General features: G+C 41.0%; 1 protein-coding gene across 1 annotated transcript; it reads right to left on the bottom strand.

Moving 5' to 3' along the window:
- Positions 1-6: 6 nt before the first annotated feature.
- On the bottom strand, positions 7-20,555 carry LOC119651954. The gene is made up of 12 exons (XM_038055807.1): positions 20,051-20,555; positions 19,667-19,972; positions 3,742-4,333; positions 2,646-3,689; positions 2,419-2,590; positions 1,896-2,366; positions 1,707-1,841; positions 1,550-1,634; positions 1,305-1,494; positions 556-706; positions 363-492; positions 7-309 (listed from the first exon to the last, which is right to left on the bottom strand). Exons 1-12 carry the CDS (start codon positions 20,103-20,105, stop codon positions 218-220), a joined length of 3,423 nt encoding a protein of 1,140 aa, XP_037911735.1. The 5' UTR covers positions 20,106-20,555; the 3' UTR covers positions 7-217.
- Between the last annotated feature and the right edge of the window lie 1,648 nt (positions 20,556-22,203).

Here is a 22,203-nt window from a genome sequence, read left to right as displayed (position 1 = left end):
TATAAATATGGTCAAAAAATAATAAAGCTTTTTTTTTATTGCTTTCTATACTTTATACAACGCTCTTCGTATGAAATATTAAAATGATCAATCAATGTAAACCTTATTTTCCTGCACGGAAATGACTAATGAATGAAAACAGTGCACAATAGTATAATTACATTTTCTTCACAACCTCCATTCTTCTAAAAGATTTTTGTCGTGGTTCGCATAATATCTACCAGCGCAGGTTAATCAGGAGTGCGGTTAGCAAACACATTGAAATTTTTGCTTTTCTAAAAACCCCCGAAGACTTTCTTTTTTTTGAATCTAGAAATATATAAAAATTAGGTCAGTATCCTTAAAATCAATTATTTATTTACTTTTCTCATTGGGATCTACGACATCGCAAGTTCTATAAGGCAATGTCGTTTTTCGTTTCTGGTTGGAATAACCCGGAATATAAACACTGGGACGATACAAAACTCCAGCAGCTAAAAGCCCTGAAAGGTCCTTTTAAAAAAGATTGAGAACATGTGAACAGGAGAGAAACAAACAGCTTGCATCATAACTTACAACTTCCAGCTGATGAGCGTAAGGTCCTTTAAAATGCATAATCATTTGGATACATGTCCCTCCATGCAACGTTTTTATCGTCCGAGCATCAACGTTGAGCATCCATTCTGGTGCTTCCGTAACATGACGTACATCCTCTAGGAATTGGGCCCTTAAATGAAATGCAGAGAGATTGGGTTGGATGCATATTGAATCGTTATTTACCATCATTATTTTACCGATTTACGTTTGAAAACTGACTGTAGTAGTAATACATATGTATATACTCAATGATATGATAACTTAGCCAAGCACTCTTAACATCTACCAGGGAATTGCTAGAGCCCTCTCCGAAATTTCAGTTTCAGCGGGGAGGACGATATACGTCGAAGGATTTTAGGAGCTCCGTTTGCATAACCTAAGGGTCACAATTCTGAGGAACTTATGAAAAGGCGTAGTCGGTCGAGAGCAAATCAGTCGACTACGTTCTTACATGAAGAGCTTGTTGCTTTAACGCTTCAGAAATGTAAGGCTTATAAGGTTTATGCTAATGATTGCGTAACAAAGTATTGAAAAGGTACAATTTCTGATCAAGTTTCCGACGCATTTGACAAAGGGTTTTAGTTTAGTTTTGATATATACTATTACAAAGCTGACAAAATTCTCAATGGAATTTTCTATATAATAATAGGAAATATTAAATTTCGCTTGCAAAGTATAAGAAATAATCAAAAGAAAACGATGGAACTGTAACTTGTTTGTATACTTACACCACAAATCTAGGTGGCTTTTGTAGATTTATATATTTTATGATGTCATGATCAGGTTCAATGTTAGCACATGCAAAACGCTCTCCTGAACTATTTGCACCGAAAATCACTATAGAACGCCCCATCGCACTGACTGGTCCTTCCAAAGGGAAATTCGAATCACTCAAAACAACACGTTTATCACCCAAATCTGTCAAAGATTAAGCTCATAATATTTTAAATGTAAGGATAGTAGAAAACGGTACCTATTTTGCCCACTCTAGCTGACACGTCTCCAACGTAGCACCGCAAAGGGTTGTCTGGTGCACATTCTTGATGGTATAATTCACTCTGAAAAATTAGTAGCATTTACGCATACATCTGTTACAATATATTATAACACATCATAAAAATTTCTTATACATTTAAAGGATCAGCAAGTTGTGTGTAGTACGGATTCCAAACATAACCACCAGCTACACAACGAGTTATAGTTTGCTTCACCGCAGCATCTACCCCTATCGGATTTACAAATATTTGCCAATGATGATCCCGTGTCTAAGGAAGTAAAAGTAAGTATGAGATGGAAGTGAAAAAATAATTTTTTATTACTATATTCCGATCATTTTTCCCAGGATGCCGTAATTTAATTTCCATAATTGTGTCACTTGTACTACCGTCTGCGTAAATAAGTTGTTGCATACGAATGTACCCATAGGCATAACCGCCCGGATGGTGAAAGGAAGCTATTGCACTTACTTGTCGCGCTTCACTGGGACTGTAACCCGCTTCTATGGTGCTACACGCCCACCGCTGGTTATTTTCTTTCTTGTGAATTACAACCGATCGCCCGAGAACAGTTTCATACCCAAATAAGGGAATGTTTGTGTCATTATACCACGTTTCATAGTCTTGAAAACCATCAAGAGCTCCAAACTTTCCACTCAAGTCACCCATCTCGTATTGATCTGTGCTACCATATCGCGGCTTTGGAGAATTTCTCGGATCTACATTTCTTGGGTTCCAGTGTCCATACAATGACGTCTTCTCACAAGGAAAGGCTAGGTTCGCCTCCACCGGTGTCTAAAAACTCATTAGGTAAAAACTGAAACATACTTATAACGAGCAAATATACCATGTGAATGTGGTATCCACTTGTATTTACTAAACCTTTAAAGTCAACTTCTATGTTGGTAATATCATATTCAGATTGCTGAAATATTTCCAATTTGCCTTTCATTTTGATGTCACCTCCATTGGAATACCAGTCTCGTGCAACAGCTTTCCGACTATAATGTCCGGATATTCTTAAAGAAAGGGATGTTAAAATGTAAACCAGTAATATTTTTCGAGTGAACTTACAAAGCACAACCTAAACGTTCTCCTCGAGCTTTCGGGCCAAAATCATCATATAAAACCACAGACTTTCCCAAAATTTTACTGCTTCCACTTAATGGCAGGTTTTCGTCAATGAATAATTTGCGGCTGACTTCAGCGGCATTTATCCTGCTTCCAGCTATGGATATTGTTCCAAGCCGATTAAACAAATCACCCAACCGGCAAAGCCATGGGAAATGGGATTGGCAAGTATCTTCAGGCGAATTAAGTGTGAAGAATACTTTATGCGGATTATAAACATCTCCAGCACTCAAGCACCTTCCACTCCAGTTATAGAAATCCTTTCCGGGCGGCTCTAAGTGAATAGCCCAGCGATGTGAATGCGAAGTATTTTGGGTTGAACCGTCGGCATGTATGAGATATTCAATAATTATAGCGGTGTCATGCCAAGGTTCATCTTTAGGTTGCCTGAATAGGATGCGCCCTACTACAGGATATCGGAAAAGCACTTGAGCTGTAAACATTGACTTTTGATAGATTCCATTCTTCTCGTATTGCAAAATCGAACTGCATCCCCATTGATCTTCAGTGATATTCTTTAAATTGCTTCGATTATATTTATATAAGACAAGTCCTCTGTGGGCTACACTATGTTTTCCTTGTAGAGGAAGAAAAACATCCCAATAAATTCCATCCAACTCTGAGCTAGCCCCAGGTAGAATAAAATGATGAAAATACTTTTTGTTTCGACTTTGCAACTTTCCTGACAGATCCCCAACAGCATATTGGTCTTGCGTCCCAAATCCGGGTGGTGGAAAAGAGGTCCTTTCTAATTCCCGTGGATTAAAGAGGTTTCCAGTACTCGCGCAGTAGTCATCCCTATTTGCACGTTGCGGTGCAGGCGGAAGTTCTGCAACCCTGAACGCAGCGACGTCTTCTGCATACTTAACATTGTCCTCCGTTTTTCCACTTACAGAAGATATGGTGAAGTTCAATGTTGTTGGATCGAATATCGATCTTTGAGTGAATATAACGTCGCCTTTAACTCCATCCACATTTAAAAAGGATCTATGAAAAACTTATTGAAATTCTGCAAACATAATAGCTCAATTAAACTTACCTGAAAATGAGTGGCTGAACATGCCGCACCTTTGCACATGCAATGAAATTTTCTGGATGGATAGGATCGATTAGAACAAGATATAGTGTTCTATGAGGAATATTTAAATCTGATGGCAATAAAACTAACTTATTGTCATTGAAAAGCATTCGTTGTTCCTGCTTCAGAGGGTTCGTTGCAACCCTTATTTTTCCCGATCGAACATCCAAATCTCCTAACGCTTTCCCATCACCATATCCCTGCGGATCGAATAATTGCTGTAAAAAGTTACAATTATCTTCAGATCGATGATGATCGTGCTCGAATATATCAGTAACGTAGATTTTCCAAGCATGTTCCGTATATGCTTTGAAGCGGAAGGATTGTGGCAGCTCGCTCAAGTGATACAAATTGGAGAAGATAAGAGTATCCCAACGATTTTCGCCTTGTTCCGCCAACCAACGGAAATAAACGGAACCGGAAATGGTAGATCTAAACCGCGCCTCGGCTATATGTTCTAATGATTGATCTTGTGATATTATTGTACCACATGCACGCACCCGACGTTCAAAATCCGTAAGAACAAGAGATTTACCCCAAATACCGTCTTTTCCTGAAAAATAAAATAACAAATATTGTTGATCGATATCTTTACATTGGTACAAATACAGTATTTCTATGTTTGCTTATATTTTAGACCTGAATAACTATATGCTTTTTACGATTTTGTGTCAAACAAAATCTTATTAGAATCGGTTCAATGTCTGTTCGTCCGTCTTTGACACCCAATTTGCAAAGGCTGAAACTATTATCACGAAATTTGATGAGAAAATGTGGTCTGTGAGCCTCTTTACATTCAACGAGTAGCGCTGGGCTTAAGGGTGGGCTCCCAATATATACGATTTTTCTTTTCACAGGATATGTTCATGTCGGGTAGAAAGAGCCCGATTAGTACTTTTCGAAGCTGAAGATTTCTGAAAATTAGGGGAGTGAGGGCTTAAAATGGATGTCCAAAAAGAGTGACAGGTCTCGTTCTCAGAATCTATCCAACCGAAAAATCCACAATAGTGCATCTGCAGAAAATCTTTGCCTCAAAATACATCCCATTCCGATAAAAACGCTCATTCTACAAAATTTGGCACCGTTATAAGTAATAATATAATACACAATTTTGGAAAGTTTGGAGGAAATTTAACTATTATTAACAAGGTTATAGAAGGTCAAAATTTTGAATTTCACGTGGAAACGTGTATGACGTCATCATTATATGAAACTCATATGAACGGCACAGTTGGAGTTTGGAAATACATATACCACTCGCCTGCCGGCAACAGGCTTAACTCTCCCAAAAAAACGTGCGAGGAATGCTCGACCGAAGGAAACTTCATCCGCAAAGGAGAAGGGACTACAGGTTTGCCTGTCAGAACCTTCTTCTCCGCCTCTACCAGGAATAGCGGAAGAAAGGGAAGCTGGTGATGGTGGAAACAGATCCATGCAGCCCGGACACCGTGAACCTGGAAGGGTCCCCAGCCGACGACAACGGAAGGCATTGCAAAAGAAGGTGAAGTTTCTTGGGAATGAGGGCATAGGCGTTGCTACACCACCAAGTGTGGTGATGTCCAGAGAAATCGGACGCAAGAAAACGGAACTTTCGGTGTGTAGAAATACACGCGGCGTTGATTTGATTGGCAGTTCACGCCACAGACATAGTCTTTCAGTAAATCCAAATAAAACCACAATGGTATTATTTACAAAAAGGAATTAATACATTACTCAATTTGCCGTCCTTGGATTTGTTGGATTTATTCAGGACACTGCAATAAGAGTAGCTTATAGAACAATTCGATTAGATCTATGGGGAAACAATGGACAGAGGGAGCACAGTTTTCGGAATGCCTTCTGATTCTCGGATCCCCATACATCTGTTTGATAGGAGATATGATGTTGAAACGAAGAGAAAACTAGATTGAACCAGAAGAATGCGTGTCAGGATATACTGACATCTTCTACACCAATGGCTCAAAAAGAGAACAGATTTCTGGAGGTGAAGTCTACCTCTCGAATAAAATCGAGAAGTAGGCTTTTCCCTTGGAACAATATACAACGGTCTTTCAGGTTGGAGTGCATGCGGTCCTAAGGGCCGCAACCTGGATGATTGGCGAGCATCGCAATCTGTAGCGATAGCATTGAAGGCGGTGAGCAGTTTTGATCACTTCAAAAATCGTTCCGAATGTAGAAATCGATTGACCTCTATTTCTAGATTCAATACGGTGAAACTACTTCGGGTACCCGGTCATTGTGGTGTAAAGGGAAATGAAATCTCGGATGCTTTAGCAAAAAAAGGGTTCAATTTCCCCCATGCCCGAACCGAAACCAGCAATTAGGGTGTCAGTAGCATTGAATAATGATGCTATCAAAAACTGGGAACAATCTTTCCATAATGTTAGGTGGCTGAGCCTTAATACTATTAAACACACCAAACTTTTTTTGTCAGAACCAAACAAACATATTGCAAAGTTTATTTTGGCGAAAAGCAGGAAGACTTGCCGAAGTAGTGTGGGCATTCTGACAGGCCATAATTAACTAACTCTCCAAGATGATACATGTCCATCCTGTAATGAGGAAGCGGAATGCACGCCTATGGACGAATCAGACATCAGATTTTTGGTGCTGACATACTCCAACTGCAGCGGGTAGCATCACATCCACTAACGGAAATCCTGCGATATATAAACAAATCCGGGATATTCCGTTAGACGGGGGTGGCGAGTACAATGGACGACTATGAATTGAGTGGTTAGAGGCTATGCCTCTCCTCCTCGTCAATGGAAAAACGTGGATAGGAAATTTCTCACACAAGATGAACACAAAGCTTTTATACCCGAACCGTCCCGGTATTTCGATATTGAATCAAATTAATCAAATTTATGAGTTTTGAATTTAAATATTTCGCAATTTACACCGCTTCGGCTTTTTTTTCTTATCAGAGAAACTGATCAAACTTAAACGCATAACTGGAACAAGGAAAACATTTGACGAAATATTGCAAACTATTTTCTTTATACTTATAATATTATATATTCAAAAAATCATAAGTCATCTACTCATCTACTTGCATATCTCTCAGGTATTGACGTTTTGCCCTACTCCAATTTTGTTTTGTGGTTTTTGACAACCCTCTTTTCGCATTACTGTCCGAAATGAGTTTTATCTCGTTTACCTCGGGCAGAGTCGCTTCCGACTATGAACGGTGAACGGGAAAAGGCTGCTCGAGTCTGAGTAGGCAGAAGACATTTACTGTACTTAAGGACTATATGAAAGAAAATTCTATATACAATTAATAAGGTGTTTTATTATGAAAATAATAATCGATGGCGCAACAGTTTAAATTGAACCTAGGCTGTGAAACAGTTGGCATACTTCAAACTCTAACGGTATGCTGGTAAGTATGTAATATGGTCATCAACCTTCAGCACCACAACTGAAGCAATTGATATCCCGCATCCATCTTACAATAAAAATTTGTTTAGCATCACTGGATTTTAAGGTGGTCCACTTTGAAAGTTTAGCCCTTTAACAACTAAAGCATCTGGGTACAGCAGACTTGAAAAATTCTGTGCTCGCGAAAACGTTATCTACTCTATACGAAAAGTGAGCTTCTCTTTATCAAAAACACCATGTTTTAACCGTATTTGTGATGTTATATCACCAGTATCACGTATTACACTTGGCGGTCGATATTATCAAATACTCGTATTGCTTATGACTAGAGAATATTTTCCCTGCAATTATCACATTCGAAGCGTAACATACGGTAGCGCCTTTGCACGTAAAGAACAAAGAATCATGATTTTTAGTAATGAGTATTACTTATCACTTATTGCATCCGTTGCTTTGCTTGACTATTGCGCGTAAACAAAGAATTCCTCCAAAATAATTTTTCCACAACGTCAACAAGTAATATCATCATATTTTTAATGTATTATTTGTGATATTTGGATCCCACTCGGTGATGGTAATATATTTTCTTCTTTTCTTCAGCCTTTGTCCTGTTCACAAGCGGGGTTGGCTCGTCGTGATCGGTTTCGTCATTTGGCTCTATCGAATGCCTGATCTGGGTGCAATCTTGAGGCTTTTAGATCCAGCGTATCAGGGGAGTTAAAAGTCTCGAGATTGCACCCAGATATGCAACTCATCTTTAATGCGAAAAAGGTTGCTTTTTGGAACGGCTTCTAGTTAATCAGAAAGTTATTTTCCCACTTCAAGAACTCGTTCTCGGAAACTACCCAAACGAAAAATGTGGTGATCCATGCACATCGTACGAAACCTCAAAATATTCTTCATTCAGCTATTAACAGTGGTGGATTAAATTAACTTATCAGTACTTACTCAGTCGTCAGTAGTCAATTCAATTATTTCGTTATCTTTTTTTCAACTAACCAAACCAGATATTATACTAGTATTTAAGAATGCATTTGTTAATATTTTTATTGACAAGAAATAAAGATCTAGACATGGAACGTTCTAGCAATATTTCTTTTTCGTGTAAGGTATTTTCAATAATTTGAGGATTATTAAACAAATATGAACATTTTTGTCATTAATTTTAGGATTTTTGCATTGTTGATATTTTCTTGAATAATATATTATCATACTTTTAAAATTTACTGCAAGTACCCTCTAAGTTCATCCCAGGTCCGTAGTATAGGTTTTAATATGAAGCATCATACTGGAAAGTTTGGTGGTTATTTTATTATTATTAACATAGTTATAGTAGGTCAAAATTGCATACTAGTTACACAATTAGTGGTAGTTACGGTGCTGGAGATGTAAACAATAGAAAGGAAAAATGCACTGAAATGAAAAGAAATTTATTTTCAAAGGCCAAACTGATATAACGAACACTTTTTTTGAATGAAAATTGAAAGACGTTGTGTTCCAAGTGTTTTCATTTGATTTTTTCATGAAAGTGTTCGGACTAACCACCCTCCATTGTTAAACAATAGGAGAGTTTTGATTGAAATTACGTATTGCTTTTAATAACATTCTGGTTGACATGATCCACAAAGCGGCCTCTGCAACCCTCGGGGTCACCAAGCCGGGTAAGCGGTACATCAACCGAGATACTTTGGAATGATGATGTTGAAATAAAGGTCCGTGAAAAGAAACGCCTCTACTACAAATTTCTCGACGATAAAACGCCTACTAATTGGCAAATTTATAAGAATGCCAACGGGGAAGCAAAGAAAGCGGTCCCTGTCACCCGAGCGAACCATTATAAAAATCTTTACGATAAACTGGACACTCGGGATGGCGAGAGAGATCTGTATTGACTTGCTAAAAGCCGTAACGAACGTACACAGGATATCGAACACTTCTGTTGTGTTAATGACAAGAACGGTACTTTGGTTACCAACCGTCGACTCGCAACGGATAGGTGGCGAGAATACTTCGAGCAGATTTCAACTGAAGAATTTGCTCATCCTCCACTTCCACAATTATTTGCCAACATTTGGACCAATTCCACCTGTCAGCGGAACTGGTGCTCTGAGGTGACGGTGAGGAAGATGGGGCGGCAACCCTATCGGCCAAACCAAAACCAAGTGACCGAGGAGAACCTCCATAGTGGTGGCATCGGGAGACGCTGTATTCACTTTCGTTTGCCGGCCGTGATGCAGTAGGCGAATGCTCCAAAGGCCTAATCAGGGCGATCAGACCCGAGTCTGCACGGGGATTCATCTGAAGTGGCAAATTGGTCACGAAACCTTACCAGGGGTATACTGGTACCACGGGAAACGGGGGTAGCCCCTGGACTCATATACTTCGGGAGGATTCCTGTCGTATATGAGTACAGCTTGGTTGTTTGCGGTTGGCCCCCTAGTGGGAGCTTCATGGGGGTTGTTGGTGATGCTCAAGCGAGAAGAGACCTTCGTGCCTCGGCGTGGTGTTGCGTTTCGACACGGGTGCCGTACTCCTTAGTTCGGTAGAGATTTAGGTAATTCTTGCATCCACCAGTATGAATGCTAAGCCATGCACTTGCATAAACTGGTACCGTTTTTGCCTGTCACAGCGGGGCTCTGATTGTGGTCCCAAAATCAATCCGTGTCCTAAGAAGACCGTAGGATTAAGTCTCCACGACAGGTACCCCAAGGAATTAACTGTCAGCGGAACTGAAGTCGAGCAGGCAATAAAACGAATGAAATCGGGGAAAGCCTCAGGAACTGACGACTTCGTATCTGAGCTCTGGAAAACGAAGAGCTGGGACCCACAGCGAATTCTTTAATCGGATTATTAGGAAGGAAGAACACCATCTGACTGACAAGAAAGTACCACTGTTCCAATATGGAAAAGGAAAGGTCGCGCAGCAGAATGTTCAAATTACCGTCCGATCCGATTACTTTCCCATACCATGAAGAGTTTTGAATTCATTCTTGACAACCGTATTCGCGAAATCGTTGAAATAACCGTGAATCAAGTTGGATTTGTCAAAAACTGTGGAACTACTGACACGCGGTTACTCATGGAGAAACACTGTGAGAAGCATCGCCCTCTTTACATTGCATTTCTGGATCTAGAGAAAGCGTTCGACCGTGTGCCACACGAACTCACCTGGTATGTTTTACGGCAACACTTAGTACCAGAACAACTCGTGCGCTGGGTTGCTCTACCACGATTCGAAAAGTAAAGTTCGAAATATGGCGGGTGTATCAAAACCGCTTCATGTCCCTGTTGGTGTTCATCAAGGAAGCGCCTTCTCACCACTCCTTTTTATTCTTCTTATGGACACCGTCACACGGGATATCCAACCTCCAGCGCCCTACACACTGCTTTATGCATCTGATAATAATAATATAATCGTTGGCGCATCAATCCATATTGGATCAGGGCCTTGAAGTGTGTTAGAGCACTTCATTCAAGACCGTAACGGTACACCACAGTACACTGTGGGACCCAACACTGTGGCTCAGCGAATTCTTTAATCGGATTATTAGGAAGGAAGAACACCATCTGACTGACAGGCAATGTGGTCAGCATTGCGCTCGCCCGAGATTATTACCCTGATTTGACTCAGGTGCTCATTCACAGCTGAGTCGACTGGTGTCCGACATCCAATCACGATAACAAATTCCTCTGTCCCCAGCGAGATTTGAACCGCGACCTTCCGCTACGACAGCCCAGCGCTCTAACCACTTGAGCCATTCGGACACATCTGCATCTGATAGCAAAAATTATCTCAAGCAACTTGTCCAAAAATGGAATGATCGCCTCATGCAACACGGTCTCAGATTGAATCTAAACAAACTGAATTTTTGACAACCAATCCCCATGAAACAGGCACAATCACTGTCAGCCGCAGTGGTCTGTCCAGAACTGAGCGATTTAAATACCTCGGGTCAACGCTATCAGCCAATGGAGAACTGCATGATAAAATTGCTTCACGCATCAACGCAACCTGGATGAAGTGGCGTTCCACAACTGGTGTTCTTTGTGATCGCAGTTCGTGCTAACGAGAATTCACTTGCCAAGATTGGTCTGAACATCGAATTCGATAGTAAACGACCAAAAGGCAGGCCTAAACAAATGTGCCTTGATACGTTGGATGGTGATTTAAAAGTCTCGAGATTGCACCCAGATCAGGCATTCGATAGAGCCAAATGGCGAAACCGATCACGACGAGCCGACCCCGCATTCTGGTTGACATCTTTGCAGCAGCATAACTACCCTATAGGTTGGGCTTAAATAATTCCTGCCCAAGCTCCTAAATTCCATCGGCTTTGGTATGGTAATAAAAAGTCCCTTCTTGTGCTCCACCTGGACTTGAAACGGTTTGAATAAACTTTCTTATATTTTATTGTTGAAATTGCTTGCAAGTTATGCTTGTTTAAGTTTACAATGATTTTATTAAGGTATAGGAACACTTAGAATGGCGGCCGACTTTATTTGTATCCGTATGTGTTCCACAATTGTATCGATTTTTACAGTCTTCCCAGCATCCAAAAATTCTATTAATACAGGGCCTTCACGATTTACGATCAAAGTAATCACGCAAGAATAAATACTTAGTTGCCAGCGGGAATTCACCATGTTCAAATAATTGCAGTAAATCTGTGCATTGCCCGTGTATAATAATAATGAATAATAAGCTATAATAGCACCCATGAACGCCCTGAGCACCTCATAATTTCCTCAAATTCCGCAGTAGCGAAAAAAATATATTTTGCGAGGACATTGACATGACAATGCATCACTTCTTTATTCTTCTCCTTTTTAGGCAAATCACTTATGAATTTAAACTCAGTTGAAATAAAAGAAACAAACACTTCGTGTGTTCGAATGGCTCAAGTGGTTAGAGCGCTGGGCCGTCGTAGCAGAAGGTCGCGGTTCAAATCTCACTGGTGGCAGAGGGATTTGTTATCGAGACTGGATGACGGATACCAGTCGACTCAGCTGTGTATGACTACCTGAGTAAAATCGGGGTAATAATCATCGCTACGATGATGAAATCCGCGCGCGGTTCTTGTCAGCCAACAGAGAGCCTAGTTCAGATTACAAAAACTGTTCCGCTCGAAACGTCTCACTATAGTGTCAAAGCTCTTACTGTACAAGACTATGATCTTGCCAGTCCTCATGTATTCCTCGAAAACTTGGGTTCTTAGCAAGAAGAATTGCGAACTCTTGGCCGCGTTGGAGAGGAGAATCCTCCGAAGAATTTTTGGCCCCCTACATGAGGATGGACGATTTCGTAGCGTATATATGAGCGATATCATGACCGTCAGGCTGTGGATAAAATCCGGCTCAATAGGATACGGTGGATCACTTAATCCGTATGGATGAGGATGATCCAAGCCGTAAAGTCTATAAGGGCAATATCTATGGTAGAAAAAGAAGACGAAGCAGACCCTGCCTGAGATGGAGCGATGGCGTAGGTCAGGACGCCAGACAGCTTTTAGGGAAATCGAATTGGTGGACCTCTGCGCAAAGCCGGCATGTCTCGAGTTCCTTACTAAGGCAGGCCTAGATCGGATACCGGTTGTTGCGCCGTTGATGATGATGAATAATCTCGTGCGAGCGCAATGCTGACCACAATGTCCCCATCCGTTAATTTTCGCAACCACTAAACCCGCCCTTGAATTTTCAATTCCAAGTCAGATTTCCTTTGTTCGCAGCTTGCAATGTGTGTTAGGGAATCAGTGTTATGTAAACATTGAAATTTTCAAATGGAAATGGATTTTGGAGTTTAGGGGACAGTACCAATTATAAGTTTTTGTTTTTTTTTAAATAAATAAAATTAATCATTAAAATTATGATGAATGTCGGTATGGGAATTAAGAAATTGAAAGGAGTGGGAAAGCTAAGAGGTGCCAAAACATGAGAAAACGAAGGAATGTTGTATATTACTAAATACATTCTTTCGTCAGGTTGCCTCTGGACGAGGCGAATGAAATAATGCACATGTCGTCAAAGCCGCGGACACTACAGGTGTTTCGTTTCATTTTATTATAACTACCACAAACTGAGCTCTTAGGATAAAATATTGTTAAAAAAAATTTATCCAGATAAAATGGAAATTAATTAGTAGTTAGCATAATGTGTATGTTAAAATTCGAGAAAAGTTGTGTTAACAGTTTGGCAGCCCGCTCGTGCCTTGGCCTTCCAGTAGGCCTTCTGACCGACCCGGCCGTTGCTTCACGAAAAACAACAATGCTACAATTTCTACGTAAAATTTTTTGTGCAACGAGCCGTTTAAATTTTGGTGTAACCAGCTCTCTATTTATTGTCTGTAATGCGTCATTGAGATATTTTGATCTGACACGATCCGGAATTAAGCCGAGTTTACATTTGCACTACCAAATCATGCTGCTAACGCTGAGACTGTAACATAGTTCTACGTTGAGTTCAAGCCGTAGTCCCTATACATACAATGCGGCGTACATGTTTTTTTTCACCGAATATAATCATGTGGGTTATCAAATGAAAGGGCTCGATTAGTACTTTCCAAACTTGCTCTCATTTTTAAGGTTTTGTGTAAAAAAAAACCTTATAAAAATCGGTTTGCTATCTTTCTGTCCGTCACACGCATTCTTCTCGGAGATGGCTGTAGCACTATTACTAACAAAATTATAACAGGTCAAAATTGCCGTTTCTGCGCAAATTTAAAGCTTTCAATGTCATTATCACGCGAAAGTGGATATTTTCACATAATATATGCGTATATTATATAATATATGCATATATTACGTACGGTGGTTAAAGGGTAGTATAGATCCCAGGGCGAAACGTGGATTGGTACCTACGATGGAGCATAAAACTTGGAAAACGCCTTCTGAACCAACACCCACCAAGGCTCTACTACCAAACCCCACCTCCACCTCCACGTGGTGACCGCTGGGAGCTTTTTCTTAACAAGAAGCTGCAGACGGAGAAGGATGAAGGCGAGTCTCCCGCGTCTAAAAACGGGACAAATTGTATCAACTGGTCCTCCAGGTTGGAGGTTGGGTAGGGCTGACAACCCTACATGGAAAAGAACTTGTTACGAAGCCAAAACAGGAGCCTCGGACTGGACGGATTACACAACGACGAACCCAGCAACGACAACGGAATAACTATTTGCGGATTTTCTCATGGAAAGTGCGCTCCCTGTACAGAGATGAAGCTGATGAGCAGCTAGCCGATACCCTGTTCCAATATAGGGCTGATGTAACAGCGTTACAGGAGATGCGTTGGACAGGGACCGGTTCCCTGGAGAAGAGTCGCTACACCATATATTATAGTGGTCATCCAGTAAACCATATGCTCGGAGAGTAGGTTTCTTAGTCAGCCAAAAAATGAAACCTGCTGCTATCGGCTTTGAAAACATAAGCGAACGGCTATGCACTTTGCATTTGCGATGCAAGTTTAGAAATATAAGTCTCATTAACGTTTACGCCCCTACAGAGGAGACTGCAAAGTCGGCGAAGGATACCTTCTACGAGGCAGTAGAACGAACTCTCGAAGCCTGTCCCAGATATGATATCAAAATCATACCTGGGGACTTTAACAGCTAAGTAGGGAAGGAGCCCGTATTCAGGCGAAACGTTGACTCCCATAGCTTACACCAAAATACAAATGATAACGGACTGCGGATTATTCAATTAGCAGTGTCACACGAAATGGTTGTTGGAAGTACCTGGATTGCGCTAAAAGCGGTTCACAAACATACATGGGCCTCTCTAGACGGGACCGCTTTCAACCAAATTTGACCACGTTTTGATCGAACGCCGCCACCTCTCAGCCTTTATGAATGTCAGAACATACAGGGGGGCCAATATAGACTCGGATCACTATCTCGTTGGCATGATGCTCCGAGCTCGAATAACAACACCACCCAGAATCCCCTCTGACAATCAGAGTTAACATCCACAACAAAGCCCTCCGCAACACGTATAAGAGGGAAATGGATGTCACAATAATCGCAGTCAACAAAGGTCCTGGAGATGAAGCATCAACAAATGATCTTCACAACCACCTGAAGAACGTTATAGCCGATACGGCCAGAAACATACTTGGCCCCAGCCGCAAAAGGAGTCGGAACGGCTGGTTTAACGATGAATGTAAGCTAGCAACGGAACGGAAGAATGCCGCATACCAACTAATGTTACATTCTCAAAGAACGCGGGCACGCGCAAGGACTTATCACGAAGTCCGTCGAGCGGGGAAACGACTTCACATACGGAAAAAAGGAAGCCTCGGAGAACCAACAAGTCTGTGAACTAGAAAAGTACAGGGAGCAACCGCACCAGGCGCGGAAGTTTTACCAACAAGTCAACAGGATACACACCTCGATTGTCTCTCTGCCCAGAAAAAGAGGGAAATCTGGTTCGAAATAATAAAAACTTGTTGTTTCTTTTTCGTTGGTGTGAATATTTATTCTTGCAAAAACCGATATTTCGGGAACCGCTTCTTCCCTTCATCAGTGCTAACAAACTTGTTTGTTTCTTTGTTTGAAATAATAAACACTTATTCTTTCTTTTTCGTTGGTGTGAATATTTATTCTTGCAAAAACCGATGTTTCAGGAACCACTTGTTCCCTTCATCAGTGCTAACAAACTTGCAAAAACCGATATTTCGAGAAACATTTGTTCCCTTCATCAGTGCTAACAAACTTGTTCTTTTTCGTTTGTGTGAATATTTATTCTTGCAAAAACCGATATTTCGGGAACCATTTGTTCCCTTCATCAGTGCATCAGTGTTAGCACTGATGAAGGGAACAAATGGTTCCCGAAATATCGGTTTTTGCAAGAATAAATATCCACACCCACGAAAAAGAAACAACAAGTTTTTATTATTTCAAATAATTAATCGTTGGAAATACCGCATAATTTCACTCAGGGAAATCTGATTTCCAAAAGAATGGTCATATTGGAGCGATGGGTTGAGTTCTTTGATGAGCTACTGAACAACCAGAACATCGGCGAGTTGGAGGTCCCGCCAACTGAAAACGACGGACAAATACTGCCACCACCAATTACAGAACAAACAGTCCGTGCGATTCATCGGCTAAAAAATCATAAGTCGCCAGGAGCCAATGGAATTACAGCGGAATTGATTAAATATGGAGGCGATCAGTTACACCAAGTGGTTCACCAACTTGTGCTCAAGGTATGGGACAGCGAATCAATGCCTGACATTTGGCAACGAGGCATTATCTGTCTCAAACATAAAAAGGGAGATATCACACAGTGCAGTTATAGAGGTATCACGTTGCTGAGTACCATCTATAAGATATTCTCCTCTATCTTGCTAGGCCGGATAGCCCCATACGCCCAGAACATCATTGGTCCATACCAAAGAGGCTTCACTTCAGGCAAATCAGCAACAGATCAGATTTACTCACTGCGGCAAGCGATGGAAATATGGACACCAGTTTCACCATCTATTCATCGACTTTAAAACCGCCTATGATAGCATAGCCAGGGTAAAACTGTACACGGCCATGAGAGAATTTGGTATCCCGACGAAATTGATAAGACTAACTAGGCTCACCCTGACCAATGTGCGAGGCCAGATAAAAGCAGCAGGATTACTCTCGAGACCATTCGCCATCAACAACGGCTTACGACAAGGGGAAGCCCTATCATGCGTCCTCTTTAACCTGGCCCTCGAGAAAGTGATCCGTGATGCAGAGGTAAATGCAAGAGGTACGATCCTTTTTAAGTCCACCCAACTACTGGTTTATACTGACAATATCGGCATCATAGGAAGAATCACCCCAGACGTACAAACTGCCTTCATCCAGATCGAGCAAACGACCACTGGGGTGAGATCCTGGGCTGCACATCAATAAAGGCAAGGCGAAGTATATGGTGGCAAAGTCAGCACCGAAAACCAACCAACCAACAACATCAAACCGCACTGGTTAAACGGGAAGAATAAAGATAGGAGAATACAACTTTGAGACCGTTGATAGTTTCTCCTATCTAAGGTCGAAAATCATAACCGATAACAGCTACGAAGATAAAATCCGCGCACGGTTGTTGTCAGCCAACAGAGCCTATTTCAGCTTACAAAGACTGTTCCGCTCGAAACATCTCATTACAGGGTCAAAGCTCTTACTGTACAAGACTATGATCTTGCCAGTCCTCATGTATTCCTCGGAGACTTGGGTTCTTAGCAAGAAGAATTGCGAACTCTTGGCCACGTTCGAAAGAAGAATCCTCCGAAGAATTTTTATATCCCTACATGAGGATGGACGATTTCGTAGTCTACACAAGGACGAAATCTATGAACGATACCATGACCGTTGAGTTATGGATAAAATCGGGCTCAATAGGTTACGGTGGGCGGGTCACTTAATTCGTATGGATGAGGATGATCCCACCCGGAAAGTCTATAAGGGCAATATCTATGGTAGAAAAAGAAGACGAGGCAGACCCTGGCTAAGATGGAGCGATGGCGTAGGTCAGGACGCCAGACAGCTTGTAGGGATATCGAATTGGTGGACCTCGGCGCAAAACCGGGATGTCTGGAGTTCGTTATTAAGGCAGGCCTAGACCCGATACCGGTGGTTGCGCCGTTGATGATGATAATGATGATGAATTACGTTGTCTAACACGATTTTGAGCTGAGATTTGCTAATCAGAAAGCGGAAGTTGCGAAATATAGGTCACGTATGAAGAAAGGGGCACAATTCCATTGCTGGCTGCGCTCCACAATCGGATCCACTATTCCAGATTGTCTGCCTAAGAACTACATTAGACAGAATAGCCGATAAAGAGGTCAAATTTCTCAGAAAGTCTTGGAAGTAGCTGAACCATATAATCGTTACAAGTAGATCAGGGTACTTTCCCACGGATCTACGTCCGCGTTCTTACAAAGTTATTTAAAGCAATCCCTCAAACTTCTGAAGTTACACTGGGAACTAGAAGTTTTAGAATTAAATACTGGGGAAAATACTGTGCAAACCAAAATATTAAAGCGACTTTGCTCTCTCGAAAGCGGTAACTTGTAAGTAGTCCAGAAACTTTAAACCTGGTGATATGTGTGCCAATGTTTCACACAAAACCTTAAAAACTCCGCTTAGGGTCATTTCAGAGTAATCTAGTAAATTCGACGGTATGGGACAATGGATGATATATGGATATACCACTGATCCCATGTGGGTAGTGATTAGATGCAGAACACCAGAAAAGGTGTCGGCTATGAAATAATTTGTTGTAATTACCTTGAAAAAAGGAAAAACAGAACAATGTTACAATACATTATATCAGCAGTCGAATGAGGAGATCAAGACAAAACGACCGCATATGAAGAACAAAATAATAATGCTCCTGAAAAAGCAATCACCAAATGAACGAAGTAAATTACGAAAATATCCGGATAGCTCAGTGGTTAGAGCACTGGGGTTGTGGAAGGCTGCGGTTCAAATCTCGCTAGTAGCGTTGGGATTTGCATCGTGACATGACGTCGGATACCAGTCGACTCAGCTGTGAATGAGTACCAGAGTCAAATCAGGGTAATAATCTCGGGCACCGCATTGCCTCCTACAGTTTTCTGAGTGTAGCGTTACGGTCTTGAATGAAGTGCTCTAACACACTTCAAGGCCCTGATCCAATATGGATTGTTGCGCCAACGATTATTATTATTATCAAATTACGAAAATCCTTCCTAACCATTATACTCCCCAGACATGCTACCAAGTGGTTAGTTTTTGTTCCCGAATTTGAAGAGGTGGCTACAAAGCAAGGGATTTTACTCAAATGAAAAGGTCAAACAAGAAACCGAGGCTTATTTTGAAGTATTCGACAAAACTTACTTTACGAAGGGTGTGTATTGCTCCTGAAAGGAATACGTTGAACAGTAAATAAAATTTTTCCGAAAAAACGATATCTTCATTTCAAGCTCTTTACTAACTTTTTACTTCTTTTTAAAAAAAAAAGAAAATGTAAATGACCTTTTCCAGTATTTGATAGGTCTGTATTTCTATAACAACATATGTATATTTGAGTAAAGAACAGGCTCCCAAATAATGCAGTTCCTGCTTGATTTTAAAAAAGTTTATCCCAGATTGGTAAAAGGACGTTACAGGAAAAAGACCTGCGGAAGAAGAGGAGCTTTACCGCTCGTCTCGACGAAAATGCGGGTGTAGATGACATTATCAGGGCAATGGAAGAAGATACTTCTGACTCTGACTTTGTAGGTGTTGGGAATGACAAACCGACGGGTGGTGGTAATATTGACAATGTTGCTTTCTCATACCATAATATCTCGCCCTTTTCGTAACACCGATACCTTTCCCTATAAATTGTTGCCAGTCAACTAGTTTACTTGATGTTTCCGATAATTTAAACTTTATTCAATTTTAGCACACCCGACACAGACACTTCTCCTGCTTGCATGTTTTCCTCCTAAAGAAATATTTTCACGAGTGGGCATCCGCTTCTCCAATGCAAAACAAACGTTTATTTACCTGTGAGACTTAGTTCTTTCATCCAAGTTGAAGTCATATTATCTGGCAGCACTAAGTATCCGAGATCTTCGTCTAAGTCCACCACGGAAGGGCCTAGTTTGTCCTGACTACATCTAGTGGTGGGGTTGACGTCGGTGTAATCAACCGGGAATTGCGCTATATTCCAAGCCCATACTTGGTCAGGAAATTGCAGCGTTGTCTCAAGATCGGCACTTATTTCCACGGTCGTAGCATTGTGCTGGAGAAAGTGAATTTCGCCATGGAGGCCGTGTTGAGAGATATAAACCACCAATTTCGCACAACTGCCTGAAAATATTGGCAAATGTTACAGTCCATTTTGTTCTCGGAATAAAGAATACATTTTCTGGCTCGCGATCTCTATACCTCGAACAAACACGACTAAGAAAAGTGCAAAAATGCACTTTACAATTATTGACATCTTAAATAACGAAAAGAAATCACCGACTCACACGCATTGTAGGCCAGTTGCTCACTAGCGACTTGAGTGACTAACAGTACAAGTAGTGGAAAGACCAGTTTTGTTGGCCGTGGTTAGGTTGCTGAGCGGTTACTTGCAGTCTCTTCATATTTCTCTTCGCCTACGAAAATGTGCGTGTTGAGTTGGAGGTTCCACTGCAACAACAAACAATGTTTAGTTTGCTAACTTCGATCCAGGAAGAAACCTGGCGGAAGAAGTTAGCAAATTTGGGTACGTTGTATTGATCACGGTGTGTGAGCGAAGATGCACTGCTTGCATACATTTTTGTTCACACAGCTGCCGAAGTAAAACCCTCATTGCCTGGTGGAAACAATTCTATAGAGAAAGAACTTACTGTATGTATGTATGAATTTGCTTCAAAAGCAGCTCAATTTGACCATCATACATACATACTTACATACAGTATGGTTCAGAAGTGATTCAATGTCATATGAAAATGAAAAGAAATGCTAATTAAAAATAGTTTTTTCGATTAACCAAATAAATTATTTTTATTAAACAAGTCGAGAAGCCGGAAGCTGGACGTTTCAGGTGTGAAAGATTGTGTTTATTTTTTAATTAAAAGTGAGTGGACATTTGTCCCATTAGTATGTATATGAATATATTGTATTATGTCAGAATATCCACTTTCGCGTGCTACTGACATTCAGTGTATTAGAATTTGCACTGAAGCGACAACTTTGATTGATAGTAACTTTGTTATAGTAGCACGATCTCCACCAAACTAACTGGTAGGATCATGCTCTATATTATAACCTATATTGTTTCAGAAGGGGTTTTGCATTCAATTACTAAAAATTATAGTAATGTACTAATATTAATTTTATTTCGGAGCCTAGGTACTACTATACGAGTGGCAGCTTCGTGATTTTATTCAGGTTTATCGGTTGGCACTCTCCATTGTGCATTAGAAAGCACTAATGGAGACCCTTCATTTGGTACTCCAGATGACTATATTTGATGGAAAAGAATTTTACACCACTCTTAAAGACGGACAGATGTACAGAAGGACAGGCGAACAGTGGGACGGCCGGACGAACGGGCAGACGGAGAAGGAGTAAAGTTGCGGTGCAGGGCCGCCCAGTCCTGGCGGCTTTTGGGAGTGACCAAGCGGGCTCCCGGCCGTCGATATCCCTCGACCACAGTGCTTCGGTGGTGGACAACTTGGCCACTGGGCCATCTAATGCTACAAATGTTTTAGATTTGGAGAAGGAGGCGTTCAAACAAAGCACAACTCTGCCAAGAACACCCATTGCAAAGGCAATGATGAAAGATTATGAGCTAAAAAGAGATAGGTGGCCAAAAAAGGCGGATCTGATCAAGAGGTACTCTAGCAGCAGCAATAGATGCATTTAGGAGAAGGTCAGCAATTTTACGATACGAAAGCTCATAGGAGCTTAGCTATTGAAAAAGGTGAAGGAGTGTGTAAAAGGGGTAGTGTGGCCAAAACTCACTGAGAACAGAGCCCTGACCCAGAAGAACTACCTTTTTTGCAGTTTAAGACTAAAATAGTTGCGCTGTCCGAATTCATCAAGGACAAGCACAACGTGTACCAAGCCATTAAGAGAATGGCGAGAGCGATTAGGGCGCTTTACAAAAGGTTGCAGGAAGAAGAAAGAAAGCGTGAGGAAAAGCCAAACATCCCAGCCCCAACAGTGTCACAGGCGACCCAAGTGGCACTGCTTTGGGGAATCAACAGGCACCAAAAAGGAAACAAGTCGGAATACCGGAAGCTCGCACTTCGGGTATAAAGGTTTTGTGTTCATCTTATGTAAGAAATTTCAACGAACATTTTTCTATCCGTATATAGCTACAAATCCAACATAATCCTTCATATTTCTACAAACTACAAGACATACGTACATATTACAGCCATAGATATTATCCTCACATTAAACAAACAAACTGCCTATTTCCGATATATATATATAAATTGATCGTACTCATATTTCGGATTTACTTTGTACGCAAAAGCATACATATGTATATATATAGAACGTATATTAAATACGGCTGGTTTAATGCACAAATATATATA

The sequence above is a fragment of the Hermetia illucens genome, chromosome 3, assembly GCF_905115235.1.
Source record: "Hermetia illucens chromosome 3, iHerIll2.2.curated.20191125, whole genome shotgun sequence".
Lineage (NCBI taxonomy): Eukaryota > Metazoa > Arthropoda > Insecta > Diptera > Stratiomyidae > Hermetia > Hermetia illucens.
The sequence above is the reverse complement of the archived record's forward strand: the minus strand, read 5'-3'. Positions and strand labels throughout refer to the sequence as shown.